At 41.1% G+C, this 27256-nt stretch overlaps 1 protein-coding gene across 1 annotated transcript; it reads right to left on the bottom strand.

Annotated features, from left to right (window-relative positions):
- Window positions 1-2685: 2685 nt before the first annotated feature.
- On the bottom strand, window positions 2686-15734 carry ppp1r3b (protein phosphatase 1, regulatory subunit 3B). Its single transcript, XM_073024317.1, has 2 exons — window positions 15614-15734; window positions 2686-6807 (listed from the first exon to the last, which is right to left on the bottom strand). Exons 1-2 carry the CDS (start codon window positions 15625-15627, stop codon window positions 5910-5912), a joined length of 912 nt encoding a protein of 303 aa, XP_072880418.1. The 5' UTR covers window positions 15628-15734; the 3' UTR covers window positions 2686-5909.
- Window positions 15735-27256: the final 11522 nt, after the last annotated feature.

The raw sequence follows: 27256 nt of genomic DNA on the forward strand, positions 1-27256 counted from the left end.
CTCCCCTTATTAGGCAAGGAATTGAGTTTGAGTCCAGAAGTTATGTTGGAGCCTTATGAAACTAGTTAGGTCACATCTGGACTTTTGCATTCAGTTCTGGCTGCCGCATTATAGGACGGATGTGGAGGCTTTAGAGAAGGTACACAAGAGATTTTACAGAATGGCACCTGGATTAGAGGTCATGTGCTACAAGAAGCAGTTGGACAAACTTGAGCAGTGTTTTTTGGAGCACCTTTGGCTGAGGGGAAATCTGATAGGTTTACAAGATTGAGAGGCATAGACATACAGCCGTTATCTTCCTCTGCAACCGCAGAACTGACGTCTTTCATACAAGACTGCATGCACGATTGGGGGCAAGCTCAAGAAAACAGATTGACAGAATGGTGGGCATCAGGAATCCACTGGCTGGGGTGGGGGTGGAGGCAAATATAATGGAAGTGTTCGAGAGGCTGTTAGTTCAGAACATGAATGTGCAGGAAATAAACTAGAAAGGCAATGAAAAATCCGTAAGTAGAAGGGATTAGTTTGATGGTTAATTTTATTAGTTTGGCACAACATTGTAGGCCGAAGAGCCTGTTCTTGTGCTTTACTATTTTATATTCTATGCCGGGGTTCCCTATCGGGGTTCCACGGACCACTTGCTTAATGGTATTGGTCCTTGGCATAAAGGTGCTTGGGAACCCCTATTCTGTACTGCTCTGTGACTGAGACAAACCTCAGAGACCGGTGTTTAGTTTTGAAGGGGCTGGGTTCACTGGGGCCAAAGGAGAGAGATACCTGGATTAGCTTAAAACACGTTACCTCTATCTTGTTAAAGGTACTAAAGTTTCCAAATCCAGGCAGCACAGCAAGGAAGATCAAATTTAAGAACTGATATATGGCACTGGCCAAGTCTCAAAGACTGTGGTGATGGGAAAGCTTAACAGTGATGAAAGTGAGTACTGAAGATGAAGTGCAGGACACCAGAGGAGAATCAGAATTGCATCAAAAGGGAGAATACAGTGGCTGAATGACTTTGCCATAACATATTATCCAACTCCTTTCAGCAGCTGCTAAAGTTTAAACACTTTACAAATTTTGTCCCCTGTGAGAGAGGGGCATAATTCTAATAGTTTCAGAAAGATTTAACTTATGTACAAGAAAGTTGCTATATTTTCCTTCTATGCCCCCCAGATACAGGAGGTGAACAAATATCATGAAAATCTTAAATCCAATCCGATGTCTATGTGTCAGGCTGAACTGGCATATGGTTAATCAGTGAATAGGAAATAAATAGTTTGTAATATTGTGCAAACAATCAAACATTTTACATAACGTGCTCGATCAAATGTGTTTTTATTACTGGAGTTATAGGTTGGGTTCTAGTGTAATAGTATTGGGTTTGCTGACTGAAATTCTAAACTCAAATGAAGACCATAAGCCCTATCTGATATAGAGCACTATGGTACCCTCACTAAATGGAGATTATACTGTAACTACCCAATCTTCAAAGACTAATTCACTTCCCATTTATCCTCCATGGAGACTTTAGCTGCCAATACCCACTATTTGTGTGGTGGGCAACCCCACCCCCATCCCTAACAAATACAAAATACTTCCAGTTAACAACATAGATTAAAAGACAGTTCATTTATTTTTTAGTGATAACTTTTAAAACCAAACAACATCCCTAAAACACATTTAAAACTCACAGAGGATCTCCATCTTATAAAAGATTTCTAAATTACAAACAATTTGTAAAACAAAGGATTTCCAAAACACAGGTACGATCTTTATAATCTAAAAAGACATAACAAAGATGCAGATGAACCAGTCGTTTGTTGCAGAAATCGAAGGCAGAGGAATGGACTCGTTACCTCCGTGTTCTTTAATGCTTCTTAATGTTCCTTACCCCATTCCTAATCCTGAACTTCTCTATTTACAGTACAAACAAGCTGGATGAACTCAGCAGGTCGGGCAGCATCCATTGAAAGGTGCAGTCTTGGGCCGAAACCCTTCGTCTATTTACAGTGCCTTTACCACATGGGTGATTGACACATGTCATATTCTTTCAGATAACTTTTAACACAATTGGTCTCAAAGCTTCTTGGAAACACAAATCCCAAGTACCCACAATTAATGCTGTGAAGCTGACTTCCCTGAGTACATAAATTTTCCAATGCATTAATAGATCAGTCATTGATATACTAAGTGATTGTCTCCATCTGGTCTGCACTAAGTTGTTTAGCTGAACTAAACAACTTACCCAGCATTGTGTTTTTTTTTAAGAAAAGCTAAATAATAACACAATGTCTTATGCTGCACCTCTCCAGCAGTAAGACAGGTGCAGTGACCTATCATCCTGATTTCTACAGACAATTTGTATGTTTGCAAAGCTGCCCTTCCAACTTCAATTACAGTAAGTATTGAAGAGCGCTATTTGATGAATTTAGTGCTAAGTTTAACTTAAATTGTTTGACCCTTATAAGTGGCAACTGCTGTGTTTAGAAAGTTCCCTGGCACAGGAAACAAATATCCACACTTGCATCAGCTTTGTCTTGATTATAGTTTTTATCTGCCTGTCATCTTTCTTCTCCCAAATCCCTGTACATTTAATGCAGTAATTTCAAAATGAAATCTGCCCAGCCAGGTAGGAAACCAGGTTTAAAAGGCAATTTTGAGTCAGAAAGAGATACAAGTGAAGAATTTGACTTGAAGACAATTTTTATTGTATAAAGTACAAAGACAATATTGTTCACAGGCCAGTAGTCATCGAAATTGTACAACAGCCACAAAGTACATTTACCCATGGATATCAGAGGCCATTCTGCACCCTTGGGCCAACTCAACAATTAACTGGATTGTATTCCTTTTGCAACTTGGCTCATGTCTCCTGTAACTTACTAAACAAAAAGTATCAGCCTCTTTCATCTGCAGGTCTAATATTATCTTTTTCTTCAAGGCCGAGCCTTTTTAAGACTCCTTTTAAATTAAAAGGAGGGTAAATAAAGAATACAAGTCTCTCCTGGGTGACAGATTGACCAAACCCACATGCCTAAATGAAGTTAGAAAACTTCTCTACCCACCATAGCTTAAATGCAAGTACCAGCTCTGCAGAGGCAAGATTATCCAATAATGATCTACAACTTTCAAAATAAAATTGTATTAGGGAAGAGGGCTGGAATTAAGATCTACAGATGAAGAGTGTAGCATTGAGGATATTTCCATAAATCTGTTTAAGTGGAAGTGCATATAGCATCCTGGGATCCACAGAAGTGTACAATGGTAGATATATGATATGAAATTTGTGCAACTACTAGGACTGACCACAACTTCAATATTGCCATCAATTATTCTTTCGGAAGGATATAACAATCTCTGAGAAGGCATAGGAATGAATGGTTCTAGGGTTGAGAAATTTCTGCTATTAGATTCAACTGCAGAAGCTAGGATTGTTATTCTTGGAGCAAAAATGGGTGAGAAGGAATTTAACCAAGTGACTGATTTACAGAGAAGGTAAAGTTACAAGTTAGCGCAGGGTTCCACAACTAGGAGAATGGGTTTAACACCTTGGGGTAAGATGCAAGTGGGAATGTGAAAGCGAGATCTGGAGAGATGAAGGAAGTGGAATCAATGGTGAATTTGAGAACAATTAGCACAGTGGGAAGGAGTGAAGAATGAAATGGATAGTATTTCTCTACTCAAGCTGACAAGAACCTTATGGTTTCTTTTGCATCAACAATGTTATAACTCTAAGATTTTATGACATTGCTGGAAAAGATAAAAAGGTCATAATTTCTGAAATTTTCAGCCAAAGCAAACATTTTGCATCTTTAGGAAATAAGGAAAGCCTTGTGTAACATATTCCCTAAAGCACTAGCTGAATGCCTAGAGTGTCGCACCTAAAGAAAGAATTCAAACTATTCTGTTGTCGTTCCAAGACAAGTGTTATGAGATTTATGTAGGCAAAGGATGATGGAACTGTTAATATACACCATAAGAAGCCATGAACTGTCACAGATAATCACTGCACTAAATTGGATTGAAATCACATTGCATTTTACAAGCTTCAGAAGCTGTGGAATTTGGGGCAGACACATTTTGAAAACAAAATGTTGGAAATCCTCTGAGGTCGAGTGGTATCTGCAGAGCAAGGAATGGTTAGGGTTAGAACCCTAATGCAAGGAATGGTTAGTGATTCAGATCAATGACCTATCAAGGCTGCAAGAGAAAATAATTACATTTTACAGAAAAAGGGAGAAGTGGAAAGACCTAGAGGGAAGGCCTGTGGTTGGGTGGAAGGAGATTAAATGGCAAAGAGCTGATGCTGCAAGGTAAAAGTCAAAAGGCAGTTCTAGTTTGGATGCAAAATGGGCAGTAGAATCATTGGACAGTGCTCAACTGCGGAGGTTCAAAGGTTAGCTGTATTGGTCACATGTCCATCGAAACACACAGTGAAATGCATCATCTGTGTCAATGTGCAATGAAGCCAGAAGATAAATAAAGTGCTGATACTATAAGACCATAAAATATAGGAGCAGAATTAGGCCACCAAGCCTATCAAATCTGCTCTGTCATTTAATATGAAGAAAGGCCTTGTGTATTTTTTAAGACCCTATTTTCTCTGTATTCACTATCTAGGCCTTTCAATGAAATCCTTCACTGCAGAAGATTAGAGCTCAAGGGTCTGCTGCAGACCGACCTTCACGTCAACTCACTGAGAAGCACTAGTTGGGGCTCTTGGACAGCTTTCTCAGTGACAACATGACTGGGCCCAGGCGCCTCACTGATTCTTGCTGTTGGGAAGTGGTTGTCATGGACAGCACCCTCCAGGGGATGCAATGTTCATCTTCCTGTGTCTCAGCACATTCTTCTCACGTGTTTGCTGCACAGTCACTTGGGCATGAAATTTTAGGGGTTCAAAGGAGCTGCATTTTAATCCGCCCCTTCAGGTCATCACACATGATGCATATTCTTGCTTGCTCATAATAATTCAGAGAGTTACATAGGCTCAGGTTTAGCAAGTAATCTAAATGATTCACAACAGAAACAGTCACTGGTGCTCAGAGCATATTGCAAGCTCCTCTCAATTTCAGAATAATCCACTAATTAAAACAACACACAAACAGCAATCAATAAAATATTTCTTCATAAAAATCCTCCCCTATAATGTGCAGGATTTTAAAAATATAGTTCAAATTACTTCTGTGAATAATAATATGCAAGAAATAATTAATATGATCATCCATTGCAAAATTTCTACATGGCTATGAATGTGTTCAACCTTTACCCTCCAGATAGTTAAAACTGATCAAACCAGTTTGCTGTCACATCCATTGACTAGAATGTACACAACTCTGCAGTGGATTGTATTTACAAAAATAAGCAACCACTAGACTTATCTTTGCTCAAAAACCAAACCTGTAAGCAGGTTAAAACAAGGAAAGTTTTATTACTTTGCAAAACGAATAACTGAGAAAGATCAGTAGCTTAGACATCTAGGCACGCTTGTAGTGACCAGCACAGTTTCAGATGTGACAGCTCCATTACAATAACCACAACTTTATTCCAAGTGTTCAAAATTGCACAATAATAGCTTCTTCAAATACTTTGAAGCTGTTCGGAAGAGTCAGGAAGAATCAGAAGTACAGTAATTGAAGGGAATCCTTGAATTGATCAGTGTCACAGATCAATTATAAAACTTGCCACACAGAATCCCAAAGTTTAGTGCTTGGAATTCGATTCTGTAATCTGCAGAAGGCACTCATTCTGATTTGCAGCACATATTTGCATACTGACACAACAGATTTATTAAATGAGCAAGTTTTGGACATGCTGGCAGAACACATATTAATGGTTATAACCTGCAGCTGCCTTACTATAACCCAGCATATGTATATTGAAACCAAACTTAAAACCAAGTAAATTGCTCAGTAATATGGTCCAGTTTTGTCATAACCGGCATAGCTGGGCCATTCAGGGAAGACACCATAGGAGCATCTGAGCCCACCAAAGCGATCAAACTCAATTCCATAACCTGACATTTGGTTAGAACCTGTTAACAAGGCATCCAGTGACTGATTTGATTTGCCCATCTCCGGAGTATGTTTCAGCTCTGATCGGATCAACCTGTAATTTTCCCCTTTGTTATTATCCCAAAAGGTCTTCCCTCCACATTCATAACAGATGGCAAACTCTATTCTTTCATGTGGCGCAATATATTCTGGCAAGCACACCTTGAACGTGAAAGTGTCTCTATCCGAGCCACCATAAGAATCTTGGACATAGCAGCAATCATGGTCCTGAAAGGTTTTCCAGGTGTCAAATGTTATCCTAACTTTCAAAGACTTCTCAAAAGCAATATTTTTCACTTTGATAGTCCCCATGATCTTACCCTCCTGTAACAGGCAGTTCTCAAGGCAAACAAAGTCAGCTTCCAAACGGTTCTTGAAATCCAGGAAATCGGAAGTGGGCTGTGCAAAGTCCAAGAGCAGGCTGTTTCCATCTTCTGTCTTTAGATCCACTAAACTACTGATCAACTCATCAAAGTTGACGGAAAAATCTAGGCTGTGCAAATCAAAGAACTTAACTGCAGTCAGAGGTAAGCCCTTGCTGTCAGCAAAGGAAACACGTTTCTGCTCCTTGCTTCTGTGCTTTTCGGCTGGTGTATCTTCACCAAGACGAAGCTGGATGCACGGCCGAAGTGGCTGCGTTACTCTCAGTGTTCTCTTTCGGGTGTAGTTCCGTTGCTTGAATTGAGAAGGAAGGTAGAGCTGCATAGTGAAGTCAACTGGTATGGTAGAGGTAGGAGATAAGATCTCAAGCATGCTGGAGGAAACAAAGAAACAGCATTAAACTGGGGCAAAGGAGTTAGTTGTTACATCCAAGACATAACTGAGGATGGCTTTTTCCCCTAGCCATTTACCAGGCTAAGTAATTTTTCCACAAGTGGAACATTTAGTAACTGCTATTGTTTTCCCTCCATTTTGTTCAGCATATTGAGTTGCTATCTGCAGCAAGAAAGACGAGTCTCATCGTGTTTAAGTGAGAAAATGAATGCTCAGATAATGAGGAAAGAATTCAGATTTTAAGGGCACTGGGAGGTGTCATGAGACATTCACAATAGTAGAGGTGGCTAAAACCAGACAGCGTACAAGGGAAAGAGCAGGAGATTTAAATCTGACAAAGAACTTACTTTTCCACCCAGAGGATGGTTGGAATTTGGAATATTTTTTTTGAGCGGCAGGTACTCTTATGATGTTAAGTATTGAGATGAGCACTTGAATTGTCAAGCCATTAAAGGCTCTGGACTGTGTGGGTAAATCAGTATTTGATAATCAGCATGGTCTCTCTCTATGACATGTGACTTCATGACACAAAATGACATGTAATTCAAAGCATACACAATTCTGTTGCTGGATAACATGTAAACTAAAGCACATAGACCAACTTAAGTCTGCCATTCCGTACCCAGAGTTTCTGTTTGCTGGGTTTGGATGTTACCATCAGCAGAAATCAATGGGGGGGGGGGGGGATGAGGAGGTTCTAAAAAAAATGACTATCATCAACACAAGATCACAAACTCTGACCAACCAAACATTTCCACAACACTCCACTAACTGCTAACTAGAATGCATTTTCATTCCAAGATATTTGAGTCAAAGAAGTCATTGGCAGTGATCTGATGATAGTTTGGACACTAGACCTGACTTTCTGGGAGTGAGAGTGTTGCACAGTCAGTGTTACTGTTTACTACCCACTGCTCCAGCTGTGGCTCAGCGGTGACTACTCATTACAATCAGACGGTTAGCAATTCAAGTCCTGTTCCAGACTCAAACACAAACATCTACAGAGACTTTCAAGTGCTGAACTCCCAGAGGTGCCACTGTTTCAAAGAACTAAACCGAAGACCAAATCTCTTAAAATGTTCCTTCTCCTCCTATCCTAATCTTTGCCATGTTCCCAGGAGCTGACAATGGGATTAAAAAGTGCCTTGGAGGACAAGTATCACAACTACAATGCAAAAATAAAATATCAATTATAATTCAGTTGCTACTTTAAACAAGCTCAGCAAAGCAAAAACTATTTTAGGGGCAGGGCCAAGCAATTGTGGGAGTTCAGATGGAGGGACAAACTTACACCAGCAATACAGTTCATTATTTCTCATTGGCTGGAAATTAACAACTTAGACTGAAGTGCACTCCAGTACTTGAGCAAATGCAAAAGCCAGCAGGCAGGCTAATCTCAGCCTCTGCGCATTACTTGTCACCATGTCTGACCACAAAACCACCCGCTTCATTGTTCATCTCTTCACATATGCTACTAAAATCTCTTCATTTTATCATCTCCAAGTTTCACTTTACCAATGCATTCATTAGCAGCCTCCGTAAACTGAGTTGATTAACTATTAGCACCTCCAACCCTCATCAAGGCCTTGATTTGAAGAATGTCCTCATCCTGGTTCACAGTTAGCCCCCCCATCTCCAACTTCTTCAGCTCAAACCCCCCCATCTCCAACTTCTTCAGCTCAAAATTTTAAACAAGAGAAAATTTGCAGATGCTGGAAATCCAATCAACACACACAATTCATAATTTTAGTTGCTTTATTAATGGCCTTCAGCTCTGTGCTCCAAGCTCTGCAAATCTCTCCTCAAACCACTTCCATTTTCTATGGCAACCCTCAAATCTTTAAGCTTCCATCATCACTCTAAGTACTTCCATAACTGAGGTGGTAACATAGAATTCTTGTAAAGCGCCCTGAGTGCTGGGAAGATACAAAGACTCAATAAAAGGATGCAAACTGGTTAAATACTTGGGAAAATGAGAGATGATACATTTTGGTCGACAGAAAAGAAAAATAACTTTAAAAAAATGTTTGTGTGCCTGGGATGTCTGTATGTGCAGAATGTTACCAGAAAGGTCTGTGAACGGCAAGGAAATACATAGCCATGGGACATGTTTCTTCACTGATGGAGATGTGATATAAAACTTGGGAGACTTTGTTGCAACACAGCACTTCAGCAAGACTGCATTAGGAGTATTGTGAGGAGCTTTTGTCTCTACATCCAATAAACAGTTTCCTTGGAGACAGTGATATGTAAATTCTCTGAGGTGAACAGGCGATTCTGTGAGGAGATATTGAAGAGAAAGGTGGTTACAGTCTGTGAAGTTCAGAAGAGAAATGATCTAGCAGACACAGCAAAGTTTGATGGAATGAGTGGGAGGGGTGGTGGGGATGAAATAGAAGGATAATAAATGATCATCTTCTTACGATTCAGAGAAAGGAGAAATTCTTAGTGCATTCTTGAATCTTTGGACAGTACACTCCAGAGACCAACTGAAAGAGGTTGCAGCATCAATTCACAGCTGACAGGAGTAGACTTTTGACACATTCAGAACATGGGATACAACGATAATGCTGGCAACATGGATTCTAGTTTAAGGATCAGCAATAAACATTAAACGCTGAAGCAGATTAAACAAATAGAGGCAAAGATTTTATATTTATATATTATCTTCTTCAACATAAAAATTCTTAGATCCTGTAATCTTGTGATATATAACTCCTTGGTTTTAGAAAAGAAAGCACCCAACCCCCATGGAAAGATTTCAGAATACCACCTAATACAATCTAGTTGCAGCATAGAATAAATGGCATGTGTTCATACAGAACTGAGACAAACTCACTAACAGCCAGCAAATTAACTTAAAAACTAAGGCCAGGGTGGCTCAGAAACTTTAGTTGTATACAGTAATATACAGCTGTTTTTACAATGAGGCTTTATCTAATTTTAGAACACCAATGAAATTTAATCCACCTGCAGTGGATACACAGAAGGAACAGAAACTTTCAGAAGTTCATACACATTATGAAACTTACCATCCCCCAGATGAAATAAAATTTAAGGCAACTTGCCCTGGATAAACAAAAGCCCATTTACAACTATGGTTAACGATGAAACTCCATACGTCAAAACATGCAAAATCCGCAGGCTTTTCCTCCCTTCTCCTTTCCAATCCATCTTGCTCCCCCTCTCCCAACGCACCAGGGATTTTATGAAAGTATTTGTTCAAAAGATGCCTGTTGCTGCACACCAGAAGCAATTTGCAGGTAACAACACCAACTCATTAACCTATTAACTGTAGGAATAAAAAAATTTGTACAAACTATAAGCTTTGATAAGTTACATAAAAAATGTGCACAGCTGAGGAAACTAGTTCCCATACCGATGAAAGGGTCTTTCATTATCAACAAAAAATCTATTATGGAGATTTCCAGTCTCAACCAATACTTGACAAGGGAAAACAATTAATAATCTAGATTTACGACTCAGGGAAAGCAAGTGTGCATACACTGTGTCAATGTGATAACCTTAACTTGGCTTTAAAGTGAAGGGAAAATAAACTAGTTGAGAATAAACCCACTTAGTTCCCAAAGTACAGTACACCCAGATTACATTCTCAAATTTCTGAGCAGGCACTTGAATTTAGAGCCTTCTAACAGAGAGCGGTCTGTTACCAATGAACCAGGGCTGATCTCAAAACTGAAAATCAAATACAGTAATGAGCCACTACAGTGAAAAGGAGAATCTGGAAATGTCAACATACAGTACAAAAGTAATCTTTAATTTGAGCAATTCAGTACAATTCCATAAACAACGTCTCTACATAGACCAACTGGAGAAAGGGTAAAGGAACAGATCAGCAGAAGCACAGTTCCATCCACACATTAAGTATCGGTGTGACACTGTGTGAATACTCCCATCATTAGAGTGCAATAATACCATCCATAAACTTCAATCTGTCCAAAGCTCAGCTGCACCTATGCTGACTTACATTGTCACTTCACCTATCACACCTAGACCTACTGGCCTTCATTGTCTCTTGATTTACTAATGCATCAATTTTAAATTTCCATTCGTGCTTAAGCCCACCAATGGCATGATCCCTCCCCAACACTATCTCAAAATGCAGGCTCTATGTCCAGTCTCAACTCCCCTCACCACACCAATTCTCCCTGGACCTCTTCTCCAGAAGGTGGGGGGCAGATTAAAGTGGAGGTAATTAACAGATTGGAAAATTGAGGGTTCAGGGGAAGTGAGGCTACCATGGATAAGTCATTTTCATGTGGAATGGCAGAGCAGATTTAAGGGGCCTGGCTACCTCCTCCTGCTCCTATTTTTTTTGTGTTGTTATAAGCGGTCCCCAAGGTACAGAATAATCTTCCTTAAGTTCTTCACCTGTTCCTCCTTTAAGATTTTTAAAGCCACCTCTCTAACTAAGATGTTGTTAACTTTAAGTTTCATTGTCATTCAACTATACATGAATACATCTGAATGAAACAATGCTCCTCCAGGACCAAGGTGCAAAACAGAGCATCAACAGTCATACGCAGCTTGAGGCTCATATCATAAATGATGCAGTCACACAGCCCGAGACTCTTGAGTGACCTGTCCTGTACATTGATGTAGCTCGTGTTATAAACAAGAACAAGCAGTTTTCAATGGTTCACAGAAGAACATTGGCACGTGATTCAGTTTGTCATACACTGACCAAACACTGGAGGGCAGCACCTTCAGGAGGGGCCAGTCCACCCCCCCCCCCCCACCCCTCCCAAGCCTGGTATGGATGCCACACCACCACTGTCATCTCCTCTCCTGGATTGCTGCTGCAGGCAAACCCACGGCTTGAGGCTTAGTCCTCAGTGAAACCAAGGCCATGCAGCTTCCCCGCTGTCTGTCTTGGCAATAAACTAGGGGAATGGACTTGCATTATTTTACATTACTAATGTCCAACAAAGCCTTGCAATTGTAAGGGAAACATCCAAGACAATCACTCGCAGTTATACTGCGAGCCGCGCTCGTCCGATGTCTTCCCGTAGCAGGCAGAAACACGGTCCACACCTCCTGTAATGAGCAGCTCTTAAAGCCCAGCACTGTTCTGCAATCATAGAAAAAGACTTTTAAAAAAGACCTTTGTTTAGCCGCTGTGTCCAAATGCGTCACCATCTTACAAGAAGGGGAGGTTAGCTGCCCTAATGACCACTTTGTCAATTCAATATCAGGTTAAGTTCTCTCTCGGCACTTTGTGACAATTGCTGAAAGGCACAACATACATTATTTTTTCGTAGTTATCATTTCTAGTTTTCTCAAAATGCTCAACTGAATCAGATACCACAAAAGCCAACCATGTTTGACAGCATTCACACAAAAATTAAAAGCAAATGTAGAGAAATAAATTCACCTGCTAAAATGTCAGTCAAATCGACCATCAACTAATGCTGATATCATGGCATGGGTATTACTGCCAATTTTAAATGTTTAGAAGTTTGTGTTTTACTTTATAAACATAAGAAAATCTGTAGATGCTGGAAATCTAGAGCATCAACACAAAATGCTGGAGGAACTCAGCAGGCCAGGTAGAACCTATGGAGAGGAATTAAACATAACAAATTCCTTCTTCTCTAGCCTTTGACCTTTTCCACCCCCCAGCTAACCTCCTTTCCCTCTCCACCCCCAACCCCCCCCAACCTTTCTGTCCTGGTGTCTTCCCCATCCTTCCCAGTCCTGAGGAAGGGTCTCAGCCTGAAACATCAACTGTTTATTAATTTCCATAGATACTGCCTGGCCTGCTGAGTTTTTCCAGCATTTTGTGGGTATTGCTGTGGATTTTACTTAGCTTTGATGATCTAATTTAAAGTAAAAGGTTAATTTACAGTGCAGGTTTAGCCATTCATTGCACAGAGGTGGACATGGGTTGTAAAAATGGCTACGCCCCAATTTTCTGGATGAATCACACTTTTATAAATTTTTTACCATGGTTATGTAAATTTGCATCATAAAGGAGTGACTGAAGCATTCTGGGAGCTACAACCGGACGCCATGTTGAATCAATAAATAAAATTTAAAAGATATATTCCCAGATTTCGCCAGCAAAGCTCAATATCCTCTCCCAGATGGAGTTAAGCCTGTGTTTCAAATTACTGCAGGCCTTCAATGAGCATTAACCTGAAATATTTTAGCAGGCAAACCCTTGTTTCTCAGTTTAAGGGAGATATTTGTATATTCAATTGGCTCTAGGACAACCCCCCCCCCCCCCCACTGCTCATGACCCTAGCAACTTGGAAGTGAACAATGAGAATTCAGATTTCCAACAGCAATATTTTCAAAAATAAAATGGGGTAGCTTAATAGTTTTTACAGCAATCCATGGACTCATTCACACTTCTGATCAGTTGGGATTGATAAAAGTAGAACAACCTTGCCAATTGCAGGAGAAGTCCTAAGGTGCCAGCTGTGAGTCAATTGTCAGACTTTCCATGGATCTAAAAGCCATCAACTCAACTCCTCCTCTGGAGATCGCAGAGTATCATCCCCCCTAACATTTCAGTGCAAGGCCATTTAGATGCGACGTTGACACTAAAGATTCATTGTCCATACATCATAGAAAAGCACCCGGTGCGGTGGGCACTAAATATCCTCAACCCTATTTAATGAAGTAGATTATTCGCCCTCTTATCAGACTTTTCTTCTGCTCCTCCGGCATATTAAAAATAGTATCTTCTGCTTTTCCAGCGTATACGACAAATAAACACTTCTCAGGAGCACAGATATCGATTATGACCGACGTTCAATGACAAACTCCGCCATGTTCATCACGTACCCGGCTGGAGTTTATTTGTCTTCCAGTAGACATCTGAATTGCAAAGATTGGGACGGCAAATGACACGTCTGCAATATTGTCGAACTTGCCAGCGTCCAAGAACATCAAAGATGTGAAAGACCCCATTTTTCTTTCTTCAACATATTTAGGCAACTGTGAGTCTGAATTCCTGGTATGGAAATATCTAAGTCCCTGAACGGAAATCCTACAAACACAGCCCATAAACACGAGAACATCTGCGGATGCTGGAGGTAACACACGCAAAATGCTGGAGGAACTCAGCAGGTCAGACGGCAGCCATGGAAAGTCGACTTTTTGGGTCGAGACCCTTCTCAGGACTAGAAAAAAGTTGAGAAGTCGGAGTAAGAATGTGGGGAAGGGGCAGAAGAAATACAAGGGAGGAGGTGGTAGGTGAAACCGGGTGGGGGGCTGGAGGGGGTGAAATAAAGAGCTGGCAAGTTGATTAGCCAAAGAGATAAATGACTAAAGAAGAGATCGGAGAGGGTAGAAGGCCATGGAAAAGAGGGTAGGAGGGGGCTGAAGGACAGGCAGGGAGAGGGAAAACAGGAATGGAAAGGCGGTGGGGGCAATTACTGGAAGATCGAGAAATCATCGACTGTTCATCCCTTTCCATAGATACTTCCTGCCCCCCCCCCCCAGTTCCTCCAGCATTTTGTGTGGATACGGCCCAGTCCACCATGGGTAAAGCCTTCCCCTCAATTGAGCAGATCTCTACACGGAGCGCTGTCGCAGGGACGCAGCAGCCAGCAGCCAGGTCAGGCTCTGCTCTCGCGGCTGCCGTCAGGAGCCTCCGGACTCGGCACCAGGAACGGGAATAGTTACTGCCCCTCAACCAAAGGAGATAACTTCACTCACTCCATTACTGAAATGCTCCCACAACCTATGGACTCCCTTTCAAGGACTTTTCATTCCATGTTCTCGATATTTATTGCTTTTTTATTTAATATTATTTTTACATTTGCAGAGTTTGTTGTCTTTTGCACTCTGGTTTGAACGCGCCAGTCGGTGTGGTCTTTCATTGATTGTATTGTGGTTATTATCCTATTGTGGGTTTACTGAGTATGCCCGCAAGAAAAGGAATCTCATTGTGACATATATGTACCTCGATAATAAATTTACTTTGAACTTTGAGAATTAAGACACAGAAATCGACATATACGTTAAAATTATAAAAGAATTGTCAAAGTCGGTCATCAACCCCTCGAGAACTACGGGATATTTCACTGTCTTAAATACAGTATATTGATTTTACAGCAACCGAATGAACCGGCCAAAATTTGTCCCCGTGAAATATTAACCATGTAGGTTCTTGCATCAAACCCGACTTCTAATGTAATTGATTATCAAGACCGTTTCTGGTAACGGGGTAAGAGTGCATTCCTAACTTGTGTGCTCGAAGCCGTGTCCACAAAGTTGCATGAAAAATTAATAACATATATTGTCGTTTAGCCCTATGCTCTTAACTAGATTATGAACCTGAGATCCGATCCTCTATTTTAAAATACGCCAGGGGTTCTAAATTGTGAAGCTTTTGCATTTCCGCCGTTTCAGTCCCCCAAACTCTTGCGGTGAAAAAGTTACTTAAAGCGCCCAGCGGCTACTTTGACAGACCCCCCCACCCCCACCCCCCCCAACCCCTTTCGCCAACTCCATTCCAACAGGCTGCAGAGAGCCTCAAAGATCAACACACGTCCCTTTCTCATGGCCGGGAGCTAGAGTTCCGTAGAATCAGGAGAAAACAAAAAGCAATTAGTTTCACATGACCTATCTTGTAAACTATAATAAAATAATGTTGGAAGTTACCAGCACCTCTGCAAAATGCATCCGGCTCTAAATTTCACCAGTGATCTATTATCGACCATCCTAGTTGTTAACAGGAACTTCCGCGAGTTATTTACTTTCTGCAATAACCTAAACTCTTCGCTCTGCTCGCTGGCTCCTCTTGCACTTACCTGCTGTAATTCATAGGGCTGGGGTAACGGTGGCAGCTCCAGCCTGCCCCTGAGACCGGCTGGCCGCCAATGCCCAAATTCCCACCCGGCTCCCCCGAATCCTCGATCTCTTTCTCCGGATCGCTACCGCAACACAACTCCGCCTCACCTAAAGCGTCATGCATCTCCTCGGCCAATTACCGTGCGGTCTTCCGCAAAATTCGCCAATAGGAATCCTGGCCGCTGTTTGACAGACACCCAGTTTAGGCTTAACGACGGAGTGTGTGTGTGTGTTGGCGCAGATGACCGGCCGAGTTCAGGAAATGCTGGAGTATTCCAGCACATTCCAGTAAAGCAAAAAGAATTTATAGTTCATCATAAAATATATTTTTATTTCAAAGGTAAGTACGATTGCAAAGTAGAAAAGAAAAAGAAGTGAAATTCTACAAAGCAAGATCGCACGATCATGTTAAAGTGATACCAGTTGAGGAATCATAGCACAAAGAAACAGTAAATAAGGGTCACTCCATTCCGACGTGAGGGTCGGGGTGGATCGGCTCCTTCAAAGGACAATGTTTCTAACCGCTCCCAGAAACGACCCAGTGTCTAGGTTCTGCAGCTTGTGAATCAGCACAAATGCTTCAGACTGTCACTACAGTGAAAAGGTTGTACGAAAACGTCTGGAACCACACACGGTGATATGTGACCGCTTCCGCTCTCCCGCAAATGTTCTCTTTTTTTTGTTCTCATTCAGGGATTGGCCCTTATTGTCGAATCCGAATTGAATTCCGTCTGCTTGGAAGAAGATATTTATTTTTGCTTGAAATATTGTATCTAAGATGTTAATTATTCAAACTGTTCAGAGCCCACTGTCTCGTTTTTCAGAAAGTATTTTTTATTTGTAATCGGGTGTTTAAGGAACATCAGACCGTGACAGATTCTTCAACCCTTTGGCGCTCTTTTGTCATTCAATCAGATGTTACCCCACAATCTCAGACCAGGCTGGGTCAGTAACTAGCAGTATTGCCCACATAAGCACAATGGTTGCATTTCAGAAGCTTTTAATTGGTTATGAAACACTTTGGGACCTCAGTTACTATCTTCCGAAAGATAAGATACCATTAAAAAACTTAGTTAACAGCTTTTTTATTTTTAATAAAACATTCATTTTTAATAATTAGCTCACTATTTCAGCCTTTACAAATCCAGTCATTCCAAGAAAGGGGCTTCTCCTCCTCCACCATCACGCTGCCCTCCGCATCTCTTCCATTTCACGCACCTCTGCCCTCATCCCATCCACCCGCCGCTACTCCAGGGATAGGGTTCCTCTTGTCCTCACCTACCACCTCGTCAGCCTCCGCGTGCAGCATATAATTCCCCGTAACTTCCGTCATCTCCGACGGGATCCCGCCACCAAGCACACCCACCCCCATCCACCCTGATTTTCCGCGACTCCCTTCTCCATTCGTCCCTCCTCACTGATCTCCCTCCTGGCACTCATCCTTGCAAATGAAACTGCCGTTACACCTCCTCCCTCACTACCATTCAGGGCCCCAAACAGTCCTTACAGGTGTGGCAACACTTCACCTGCGAGTCTGTTGGGGTCATTTACTGGGTCCGGTGCTCCCGGTGCGGCCTCCTGGGTATCGATGAGACCAAACGTAGACTGGGAGACCGTTTCAACCACCAGACAAAGCGGTATCTCCCGGTAACCAACCTCTTCACTTCCCTCCCATTCTCATTCCGACTTGTCAATTCACGGCCTGCTCTAATGCCACTCAGGTTGGAGAAGCAACAGCTTCTTTTCTGTCTGATGACATGAACATCAATTTCTCAGACTTCCAGTCAATGCCGTCTCATCACCTTCACCATTTCTATTTCCCTCTTTCACTTTATCTACTTACCTACCCATCACCTCCCTCTGGTGCTCCTCTCCTTCCCTGGCCCTCTGTCCTCTCCTGTCAGATTCCCCCTTCTCCAGCCCCTTGTCTCTTTCACCAAACGACTTCCCAGCTCTTTACTTCACCCCTGCCCCTCTCCTGGTTTCACCTATTACCTACCCCTCTGTACTTCATCCCCTCCTCTCCCATCTTCTTACTCTGACTCCTCATCTTTTTTTTCCCAGTCCCCAAGAAGTGTCTCAGCCAAAAACATCGACTGTACTCTTTTCTACAGAACTTTATTTCCAGCATCTGCTGATTTTCTCTTGTCACTCATAACAATTCAGTAAACACCCATAAAATGATAATTCAGGCAATTCGATATTATAATTTTAAACAAAAAAGTTTAACAAATATCAATAATTTCAGATTTCACAGGTTTATTGTCATTGCTTCAATCTAACTCCATTTTGTGCCCCACTTTTGTTGCATGGAATTGCTATACCAACATATGAAACTTTTAATTAGAAGTCTGTCTTTGGTTCAGTATCTTTCCAGGCAAATCTCCTGCTTCTGGGAAGGATGATATATTCCTGGATTTTCTTTTACAAAAATAACTACTTTTTTGCATGCTACCATCTAATGAAAGCCACTCTCAATGATATGTCTTCAATTAGGTTAAATGAAGTAACTAAATAGATTATTCCTTCACATTTACTCTCAGTTGAACAGATCAGTAGTCACTGATTTAGCTCCGATGTATCTGAGTTGAACATCTATCTGTGATGTATATGCTGAAGATTACAATTGTTTCAATAAAATAAAATCAAAGCAGAGTAATAGTAACAGAGTTATAGGCAGCCCATTCTTTATAAGTAATATAACATGAAACCTTTACTACAAGAGGCAAACAACTTCATTGTCCTGTCTCTTGCCAAGGTCAGTTCTATTGTGGGAGCAGAAATATTCTGAATTACTTTGAACATGCAGAGCTAAATCAAGAATTCTCTTAGCTCTAAACATTTGTAAGGCACTTTACATCCATACCCTAATGGCATTGCAGAACAACGTTCTACTACAAAATCTACTAGATCACAGAAATAATAACGTGTTTGAAAGAAGTTTCCAAAAATACTCACTGCATTTACTATCAAGCACAATATACTGTACTTACATGAAACTGGTGCAAGGGCTGTATAGTTCCTCTGCATCACAAAGAATTTTTGCAAAAGCATTAACCCCCTTGTGTGAAACCAAACTTCCAACTGAATGGGAATATCACTTTGCATACGAATAAGCTACTGATCAGTATTACTAGCTTTTTCAATGCATCAAAAATTAACTTTCATTCCACATGCTTTCTTGCAGGCCAGAGATCAGAAAAGACCAGGTTCATGCAAGAAAAGATCAGCTTATCTAGCACACCCACGATAGCTGGAGTATTGTGATGAAGCACCTACTTTGCTATACAACTCATATCTCATCATCAAACAGCTATGTAATCATTGACACATAGAAAACCTACAGCACAATACTTTACTTTATTGTGGCCAAATAATTGATACAAGAGCGTACAATCATCACGGCTATATTTGATTCAGCGCTTTGCGCTCCCTGGAGTACAAATCAATAGTAAATATAATAAAAAATTTAAATTATAAATTATAAATAGAAAATAGAAAAGGGAAAATAAGGTAGTGCAAAAAAAAACTGAGAGACAGGTCCAAATATTTGGAAGGTACGGCCCAGATCCGGGTCAGGATCCGTTCAGCAGTCTTCTCACAGTTGGAAAGAAGCTGTTCCCAAATCTGGCTGTACGAATCTTCAAGCTCCTGAACCTTCTCCCGGAGGGAAGAGGGACAAAAAGTGTGTTGGCTGGGTGGGTCATGTCCTTGATTATCCTGGCAGCACTGCTCCGACAGCATGCGGTGTAAAGTGAATCCAAGGACGGAAGATTAGTTTGTGTGATGTGGTGGGCTGTGTTCACACAGGCCATTTGGCCCACAAAGTGGTGCCGAACATGTCCTTACCTTAGAATTACCTAGGTTTATCCATAACCCTCTATTTTTCTAATTACCAAGGAAAGGCAAAAGCAATTAGAGTAAAAAAAAACAAAGATCAATAAAGCAAAAAATAATCTGGGAAGTCTTAGGTAATCAAAGCCAATCAAAGGCTAATTTATTATCGAAGTATACAACTCTAAAATCAACTCAAATAAAAACACAGGAGTAGTTTTCAGTGCAGATTTTGAAACTTCATCCCACTAGGTCTCCTAAAGGCTAGTATGTATTAGACAAGAAGGTATGATTTAACTGGAGCATCATGAAAGGCTAACTTTGAGGAGATGTGAAAGGATTTAGAAGGAGTGGATTGGGACAATTTGTTTTATGGGAAGGATGTAATAGAGAAATGGCGGTCATTTAAAGGTGAAATTTTGAGGGTACAGAATCTTTATGTTCCTGTTAGGTTGAAAGGAAAGGTTAAAAGTTTGAGAGAGCCATGGTTTTCAAGGGATATTGGAAACTTGGTTCGGAAAAAGAGAGAGATCTACAATAAATATAGGCAGCATGGAGTAAATGAGGTGCTCGAGGAATATAAAGAATGTAAAAAGAATCTTAAGAAAGAAATTAGAAAAGCTAAAAGAAGATACGAGGTTGCTTTGGCAAGTAAGGTGAAAATAAATCCAAAGGGTTTCTACAGTTATATTAATAGCAAAAGGATAGTGAGGGATAAAATTGGTCTCTTAGAGAATCAGAGTGGACAACTATGTGTGGAGCCGAAAGAGATGGGGGAGATTTTGAACAATTTCTTTTCTTCGGTATTCACTAAGGAGAAGGATATTGAATTGTGTCAGGTAAGGGAAACAAGTAGGGTAGTTATGGAAACTATGATGATTAAAGAAGAGGAAGTACTAGAGCCTTTAAAGAATATAAAAGTGGATAAGTCTCTGGGTCCTGACAGGATATTCCCTAGGACCTTGAGGGAAGTTAGTGTAGAAATAACAGGGGCTCTGACAGAAATATTTCAAATGTCATTAGAAACGGGGATGGTGCCAGAGGATTGGCGTATTGCTCATGTGGTTCCATTGTTTAAAAAGGGTTCTAAGAGTAAACCTAGCAATTATCGGCCTGTAAGTTTGATGTCAGTGGTGGGTAAATTAATGGAAAGTATTCTTAGAGATGGATAATTATCTGGATAGACAGGGTCTGATTAGGAGCAGTCAACATGGATTTGTGCGTGGTAAGTCATGTTTGACAAATCTTACTGAATTTTTTGAAGAGGTTACTAGAGCAGTTGACGAGAGTAGAGCAGTGGATGTTGTCAATATGGACTTCAGTAAGGCCTTTGACGAGGTTCCACATAGAAGGTTAGTTAGGAACGTGCAATTGTTAGTTATTAATATTAAAGTAGTAAAATGGATTCAACAGTGGCTGGATGGGAGATGCCAGAGAGTAGTGATGGATAACTGTTTGTCAGGTTGGAGGCCGGTGACTAGTGGTGTGCCTCAGAGATCAGTACTGGGTCCAATGTTGTTTGTCACATACATTAATGATCTGGATGATGGGGTGGTAAATTGGATTAGTAAGTATACAGATGATACGAAGATAGGTGGCGTTGTGGATAATGAAGTAGGTTTTCAAAGCTTGCAGAGATTTAGGCCAATTAGAAGAGTGGGCTAAAAGATGGCAGATGGTTTTTAAAGCTGATAACTGTGAGGTGCTACATTTTGGTAGGAATAATCAAAATAGGACATACATGGTAAATGGTAGGGCATTGAGGAAAGCAGTAGAACACAGTGATCTAGGAATAATGGTGCATAGTTCCCTGAAGATGGAATCTCATGTGGATAGGGTGGTGAAGAAAGCTTTTGGTATGCTGGCCTTTATAAATCAGAGCATTGAGTATAGGAGTTGGGATGTAATGTTAAAATTGTACAAAGCCAAATTTGGTAAGGCCAAATTTGGAGTATTGTGTACAGTTCTGGTCACCGAATTATAGGAAAGATGTCAACAAGTTAGAGAGAGTACAGAGGAGATTTACTAGAATTTTATCTGGGTTTCAGCACCTAAGTTACAGAGAAAGGTTGAACAAGTTAGGTCTTTATTCTTTTGAGCGTAGAAGGTTGAGGGGGGACTTGATATAGATATTTAAAATTATGAGGGGAATAGATAGAGTTGACGTGGATAGGCTTTTTCCATTGATAGTAGGAGAGATTCAAGCACGAGGAAATGAGTTCAGAGTTAAGGGGCAAACGTTTAGGGGTAACACGAGGGGGAATTTCTTTACTCAGAGATTGGTAGCTGTGTGGAACGAGCTTCCAGTAGAAGTGGTAGATTTTGTCGTTAAAAAAAAAAATTGGATAGGTATATGGACAGGAAAGGAATGGAGGGTTATGGGCTGAATGCAGGTAGGTGGGACTAGGTGAGAGTAAGCGTTAGGCACTGACTAGAAGGGCTGAGATGGCCTGTTTCCGTGCTGTAATTGTTATATGGTTATATGTTATATCATCTCAGTAGGTTTACTAAAGGCTAGTATGTATTAGACAAGAAGGTATGATTTAACTGGAGCCTCATGTTGAAAGTCAAGTACTAAGGGCAGTATGTCAGAGCAATCCCATTCTACCCTCTGCTTAATCATCTTTTCAGTGGCAGATTGAATAACAAGCCCCAGTCACAACTGTGAGTAAAAGTTGGATATGTGAATGGGGTGAGGATGCAGAGGAAGAAGATACTCAGAAACACAAGTAACGAAAGAAAGTGACAAGACTACGCTTGTGTCACGGTATCATTCTGGATGAGGTTGACTGCTTGGCCGAACCTAATTTATCCATCCAAAGCAGCCTAACAACTCTCCTTTGCAACATCCAATTGCTTCAAAGGAAGTTTCAAGCAACAGCTCTGTCTGAGGGTAATCATTCTTTGCATGGAGAAAAATCCCCTGCGGTATGCTCTGGAAGTTTGTAACTTCCTCTACTTTTATTAACACAACAGCTTTATGTTCTTAATTTTCTCCAAAATTTTAAATCTTTCACTTCAGATGTGTAATACCATTCCTGTGATGCCTCTTATCCGGGCTGAAAAGTACGAGTGTTTACCAGCCTTTCCGCAGCATTCAGGTCTTCAGCTCAAGGGAATTGGCCAGCTTCCTCGGTTAAATGAACTAAAGACTAGATTTCAAGGTCATACTGTTCAATATGTTAGCTTGTTGGTTGTTTTCTTTTCGCTTTCCACATTCCATACAGTGATACAATCAGAAGCAGTTGTGTTAATGCTGGTCCAAATTCTAGGTTGAAGAGGCATTCACCTGGGAGAGTTAAACGAATGAGATGTGCTGTGGAGCAGACATTATAATATAAAGTTTACATTAGCTTTTTTTGGACATCAATTGCAATGTTTTGGTACATTATGCACATGTATTACTGGTCAGCAGTGTGCAGCAGAATGAAAGGTCACTTTCACAAGCACAGCACGGGAACGCAGGGTCTGTCATGACAAAGGTTTTCAACACAGTGGGCACTCGGTAAATTGCCTTTCTCAGAGCTTGTCGAGCCCATTTGTGTGTTTGACACACTCAGTGTAAGACAGGTAGAACTGACCAAGACTAAGCACACTTTTTCTACTATTCCAACCACCGAGCTGCAGGTTCAGCTCAGAGGACAGTGACTACAGGGGGTATCTTTTTCAGGTTATGCAGTACACATGTCTGACCTATTAGACCAGAACATGGGCCAAAGGAATGAGCAACTGACAAACAATATGAGGTCAAATTAATTCTTCCAAGAACAAACTCTTAAATTAACCTTTTTCGTTTTAGGTGCAGTAACATAACACCCAGTCCAGCATTTTTGCAAATCAACTCTGGAGGTCTGTCTTTGCCTCTCCTTATCAGATTCTATCAATGTATCTTTTTACATCGTTCCTTGCCACTTTCTTATACACCATCCTTCAAACACATTTATGTCAATTACTCCTTCTCAATATAAGTTTGAATACAATATAATTTAATCTGTCCTTTACTGATAAGATCACAGAGTTGCTGAGTCAACTGAATTACTTACTGAAACTAGTTCAAGGGCAATTGTGATCTGTAATAAATGCCAGTGGCATCTAGATATTGTAAATTAAAAAGACATGTTTCTCTAACTAAGTACCAGATTTAGAGTCCTCGGTTATGCTTTATGGAAAAAGCTTTATATTTCTGATGCTGGATCCTTTATTTACAGGATACTGACTATCTATTCACTGAACCTGAATGAAGAAGGAGGTAAAAATAGAAAGCCAGCAGTGAGTTTGCAGGATGCCTCTTCTTTTCCTTTGTGACATCGGGAAGGCTTGGGGTGTCAGCTGTACTTGCTTCGGAATCTGAGGGTTGTTGGTTCACATTCCCTTCCACTCAATAGAGGTTTATTGGTATTCCCAGACGGTCGAGGGAGTGTTGGAGGCTGCAGTTTTCACATGGAATGTTGAACCGGAGCCCCACCTACTCCACACCTGTTTTAGACTCGAGCAGTGGGCCCCTGGCAGGTGTTCAAACAATATAACTACAACAAATTATATGTTCATTTGAACTTGCTGCTTGTGGGAATTTGCTGTTTGCTGGAGTTGTGAAGCTCGGGGGCCAAGCAAAGGCAGAATGTGAGTGCTGTTCCTTTCTTGCTCTGATTCTATTCCCATCCAACCAAACTCTTTAACTTCTCCCAAATCCCTCTCACAAGCCCACTTTTCTGCAATCCGAATAGCTACCAGGGATTACCTACTTCCTGTCCACTTAAGGTACTAAATGCACACCACCCCAATTGCCACAACTCCGTCCTATTCAGGCACAGCCCCTAGAGAGCTAAAATTAATCCTCAGCTACTCAACTCTCTCGAGATATGATAGCTGGTTCTTCGCTTGTGAAGATCGGGAGGGAAAACTCCATCACTGCAGGACTTTTCTTCCTGCCTCCGCTGCGTAGGTTTATAGTGAGGATCAGTGCGCGTGAACCGATTTCACTCTTTAGGCCGGGGGGCGTTCCACAATGGCACAGTGAGCTGCGATGACTGTGGCGACTGCCAGGCTGGAGGCTGAGTGTCAGACTTGTCCTGCTGCTAGACAGACTGCAAAGCAGACAAAGCTGACAAGTCCCATCTACCCGCGTTTGGAATTGAGGGTGTCCTTCTAGGCTCGCTGCCAGCCAAGGCCGATGAGCCCAGCCTGCCTGCCCAGTTATACCGCTGACACTCTGTCTCACCGTGACATTGCAAACTCAGTAAGAACAAGGACACCATGTGAAGGCGTTGCTATGGGCACAGGAATGTAGGAGAGGCCATGAGCGAGTGATCCTGCATGGCAAACCGAACAGTGGTCCTGTGGAAATCACTACACATGGAAAGGAGAGGCTATGGGAGACACTTCACCTTCCTTAATTGAGCAGGACGTCCAGCCCAAGACTCACCCGTCTGAAGATATATTTAAAGCCACACCTCATTGACTCAAGGGGTAGAGTGCTATGGACCCTAATCATTTGACAGGCAATAGCATTGTGAATTGTTAAACGCTGACTAGAACTGGATTTACTGAGCAACATTGGAGAACATATGACCTGCAGTGGAGTACGTATGCATGATGTTGAGGGAAGGTGTGTGGTGGTGGTGCTTTTGGGAACTCCAGTGGGATGTTATCACTCTTCAGAATAACACTATTCACATGAGCGTTATGCCATTGTCCTCTCAAAAGAAAAACAAATTTCCTGACATCTCAACACGCTGCTGGCGTGTAAAAATGTGTGGAAACAAATGGAGATAGGTACAACCAATCAGAAAATAGGAACATTATGAAAGTCACATTGGGTCATCCATTTTAATTGTGAACGCTGAACTTTCCTGCCAAAATAACCGAGGAATTCAATGATACCTCAGCCATTTATAGTCACAACCTGGGTACATAAAGTTCCAATGTTAGGCAGGAAATAAATGATAATTATGGAGCTTGAATTTCCTGTCTGTTATGTTAGTACAGGCATCTGGAACTATGCCTGAAGCATGCTGAGTCATTTTCAAGTCTAAGTAAAGACCATGTACATTTGAGGACATCGCTTCCTCTGTCCTGAAGCATCACCAATCAGCTTCAAAAACAAAATCAAGCCAACCCGAGCATGCTCAATAAAATCCAATAAATATAAACATCCGGGTTTGCCGTTGAAGGAATTCTTCGAAGTTGGGCAAACCAAATTCCATGATTCTATAATTGGCACCTGGGGCACATGGTTTCCAAAGAATTCAAAAGCTACAGACTTCCTTGGCATTGCAATGTATAAATATTTCATCTTGCAAGTAACCCTTGCTTCTCTTAAGGGGACAATTAATATTCTTTGGATATTTATGAGCAGTAAGATTTTAATTTCTGTGTTTTTATGGCATTTATAGTTTGAGTAGGCTGGGCTTGCATGGGCTGAAAAGGCCAAGTCCAGAGTTTAGAGTCTGATGATGTCAATGTAAGATCAGGGTATAGGGGAAAGCAGTAAGACTTTTGATAGGTAGGAAGAAAGTGGAACCTCTACACTATTAATAGCAATTGGTATAAGATATATGAAGAGCTGAGTGACTGCATAAGCATATAGTCAAATTAAAATCTTCCATACCATATCATGAAGATCAAATCTTGTGTTCCCATTGACAGTGTCAAGTAAAATCACTTGCTCATTGTTTCAGTTCATTTCTACCCTGCAACATTGTAAGCCCGTAATTCTGAAGGAGAATTCCTGATTCAACTCCACAACTGCTTCTAAATTCTGCCTTCACATATTGCATGGTATCAGTGTCAGTGTTCAGTCTCACTACAGCCATTTTCCTGTAACCTGTCAGATGAATTAGTGATGTTATCAGACCCTGTGAACTCATCCATGACATCAAATTATTCTCTAAAGAAAGATATAAAGAGAGTTCTTCTTACTTATCACTTTAGCATGCATTTTTAACCCTATGTTTAGTACAAATTGCCAGTCCAACTGATTTGTGTTCACTCACTGATCTCCCAAGATGATCTTTGTCATTAGCATCTCCCAATAGCCTTAGTTCCTTCATTTGTGACATTCCCTTGGGATGTCATGAGACTGCTATTGATAGGATCTATCTAAAGTCATTATTTTAATGGGTGGTCCAGGGAATCTCAATCTGAAACCACAGCAACATTGTCATTTCCTTGGAGAAAGCATATGACTGTTATAAAGAGGACGTAAACAGGAATGCCTGAGTCATTTTCAGGTAGAGATTGTAAAACTGTGATATTTTTGAGACACATGACCAATTAAGGGAGGAGAAAAAAAATGACAAGAGGCCACAATGATATCTTGTCAGCAGGAATCAGTCATCCATGGCTCCCAGTCCAACTGAGGACTACTGCTTCGTTATCGGCAGGAATTACAATTGAAATGAGGATGCTCATCCAACTTTACAGATAATATCACAGCCACACCTCAGTTATGACTAACCCGTAAAGCGTCAGTGTGTGTGGAGCAGTTCATGAGGCTGTCTTGATTGGGGCCTGAGTACAGGCACATGCAATCCCAGAAAACACAGTAGGCGTTCCTTGGCATTGAAACTACAATGTTAGGACTTAGTACTCCAGTTAGAGTCCTCTCTTATGTGATTCAGCTACAGTTCAAACATTTAGACTGCAAGGGCATGAATTGTTTCTCTTGTCAGTTGCCAATTTATTTTGTCTGGCTGTTGCTGTATTTCTTCGGAAGCCTGGTCATAAAGAGATATAGCACAGGAAATAGGTTTAGCATCCCCCAGAGTCTA

The sequence above is a fragment of the Hemitrygon akajei genome, chromosome 2, assembly GCF_048418815.1.
Source record: "Hemitrygon akajei chromosome 2, sHemAka1.3, whole genome shotgun sequence".
NCBI lineage: Eukaryota > Metazoa > Chordata > Chondrichthyes > Myliobatiformes > Dasyatidae > Hemitrygon > Hemitrygon akajei.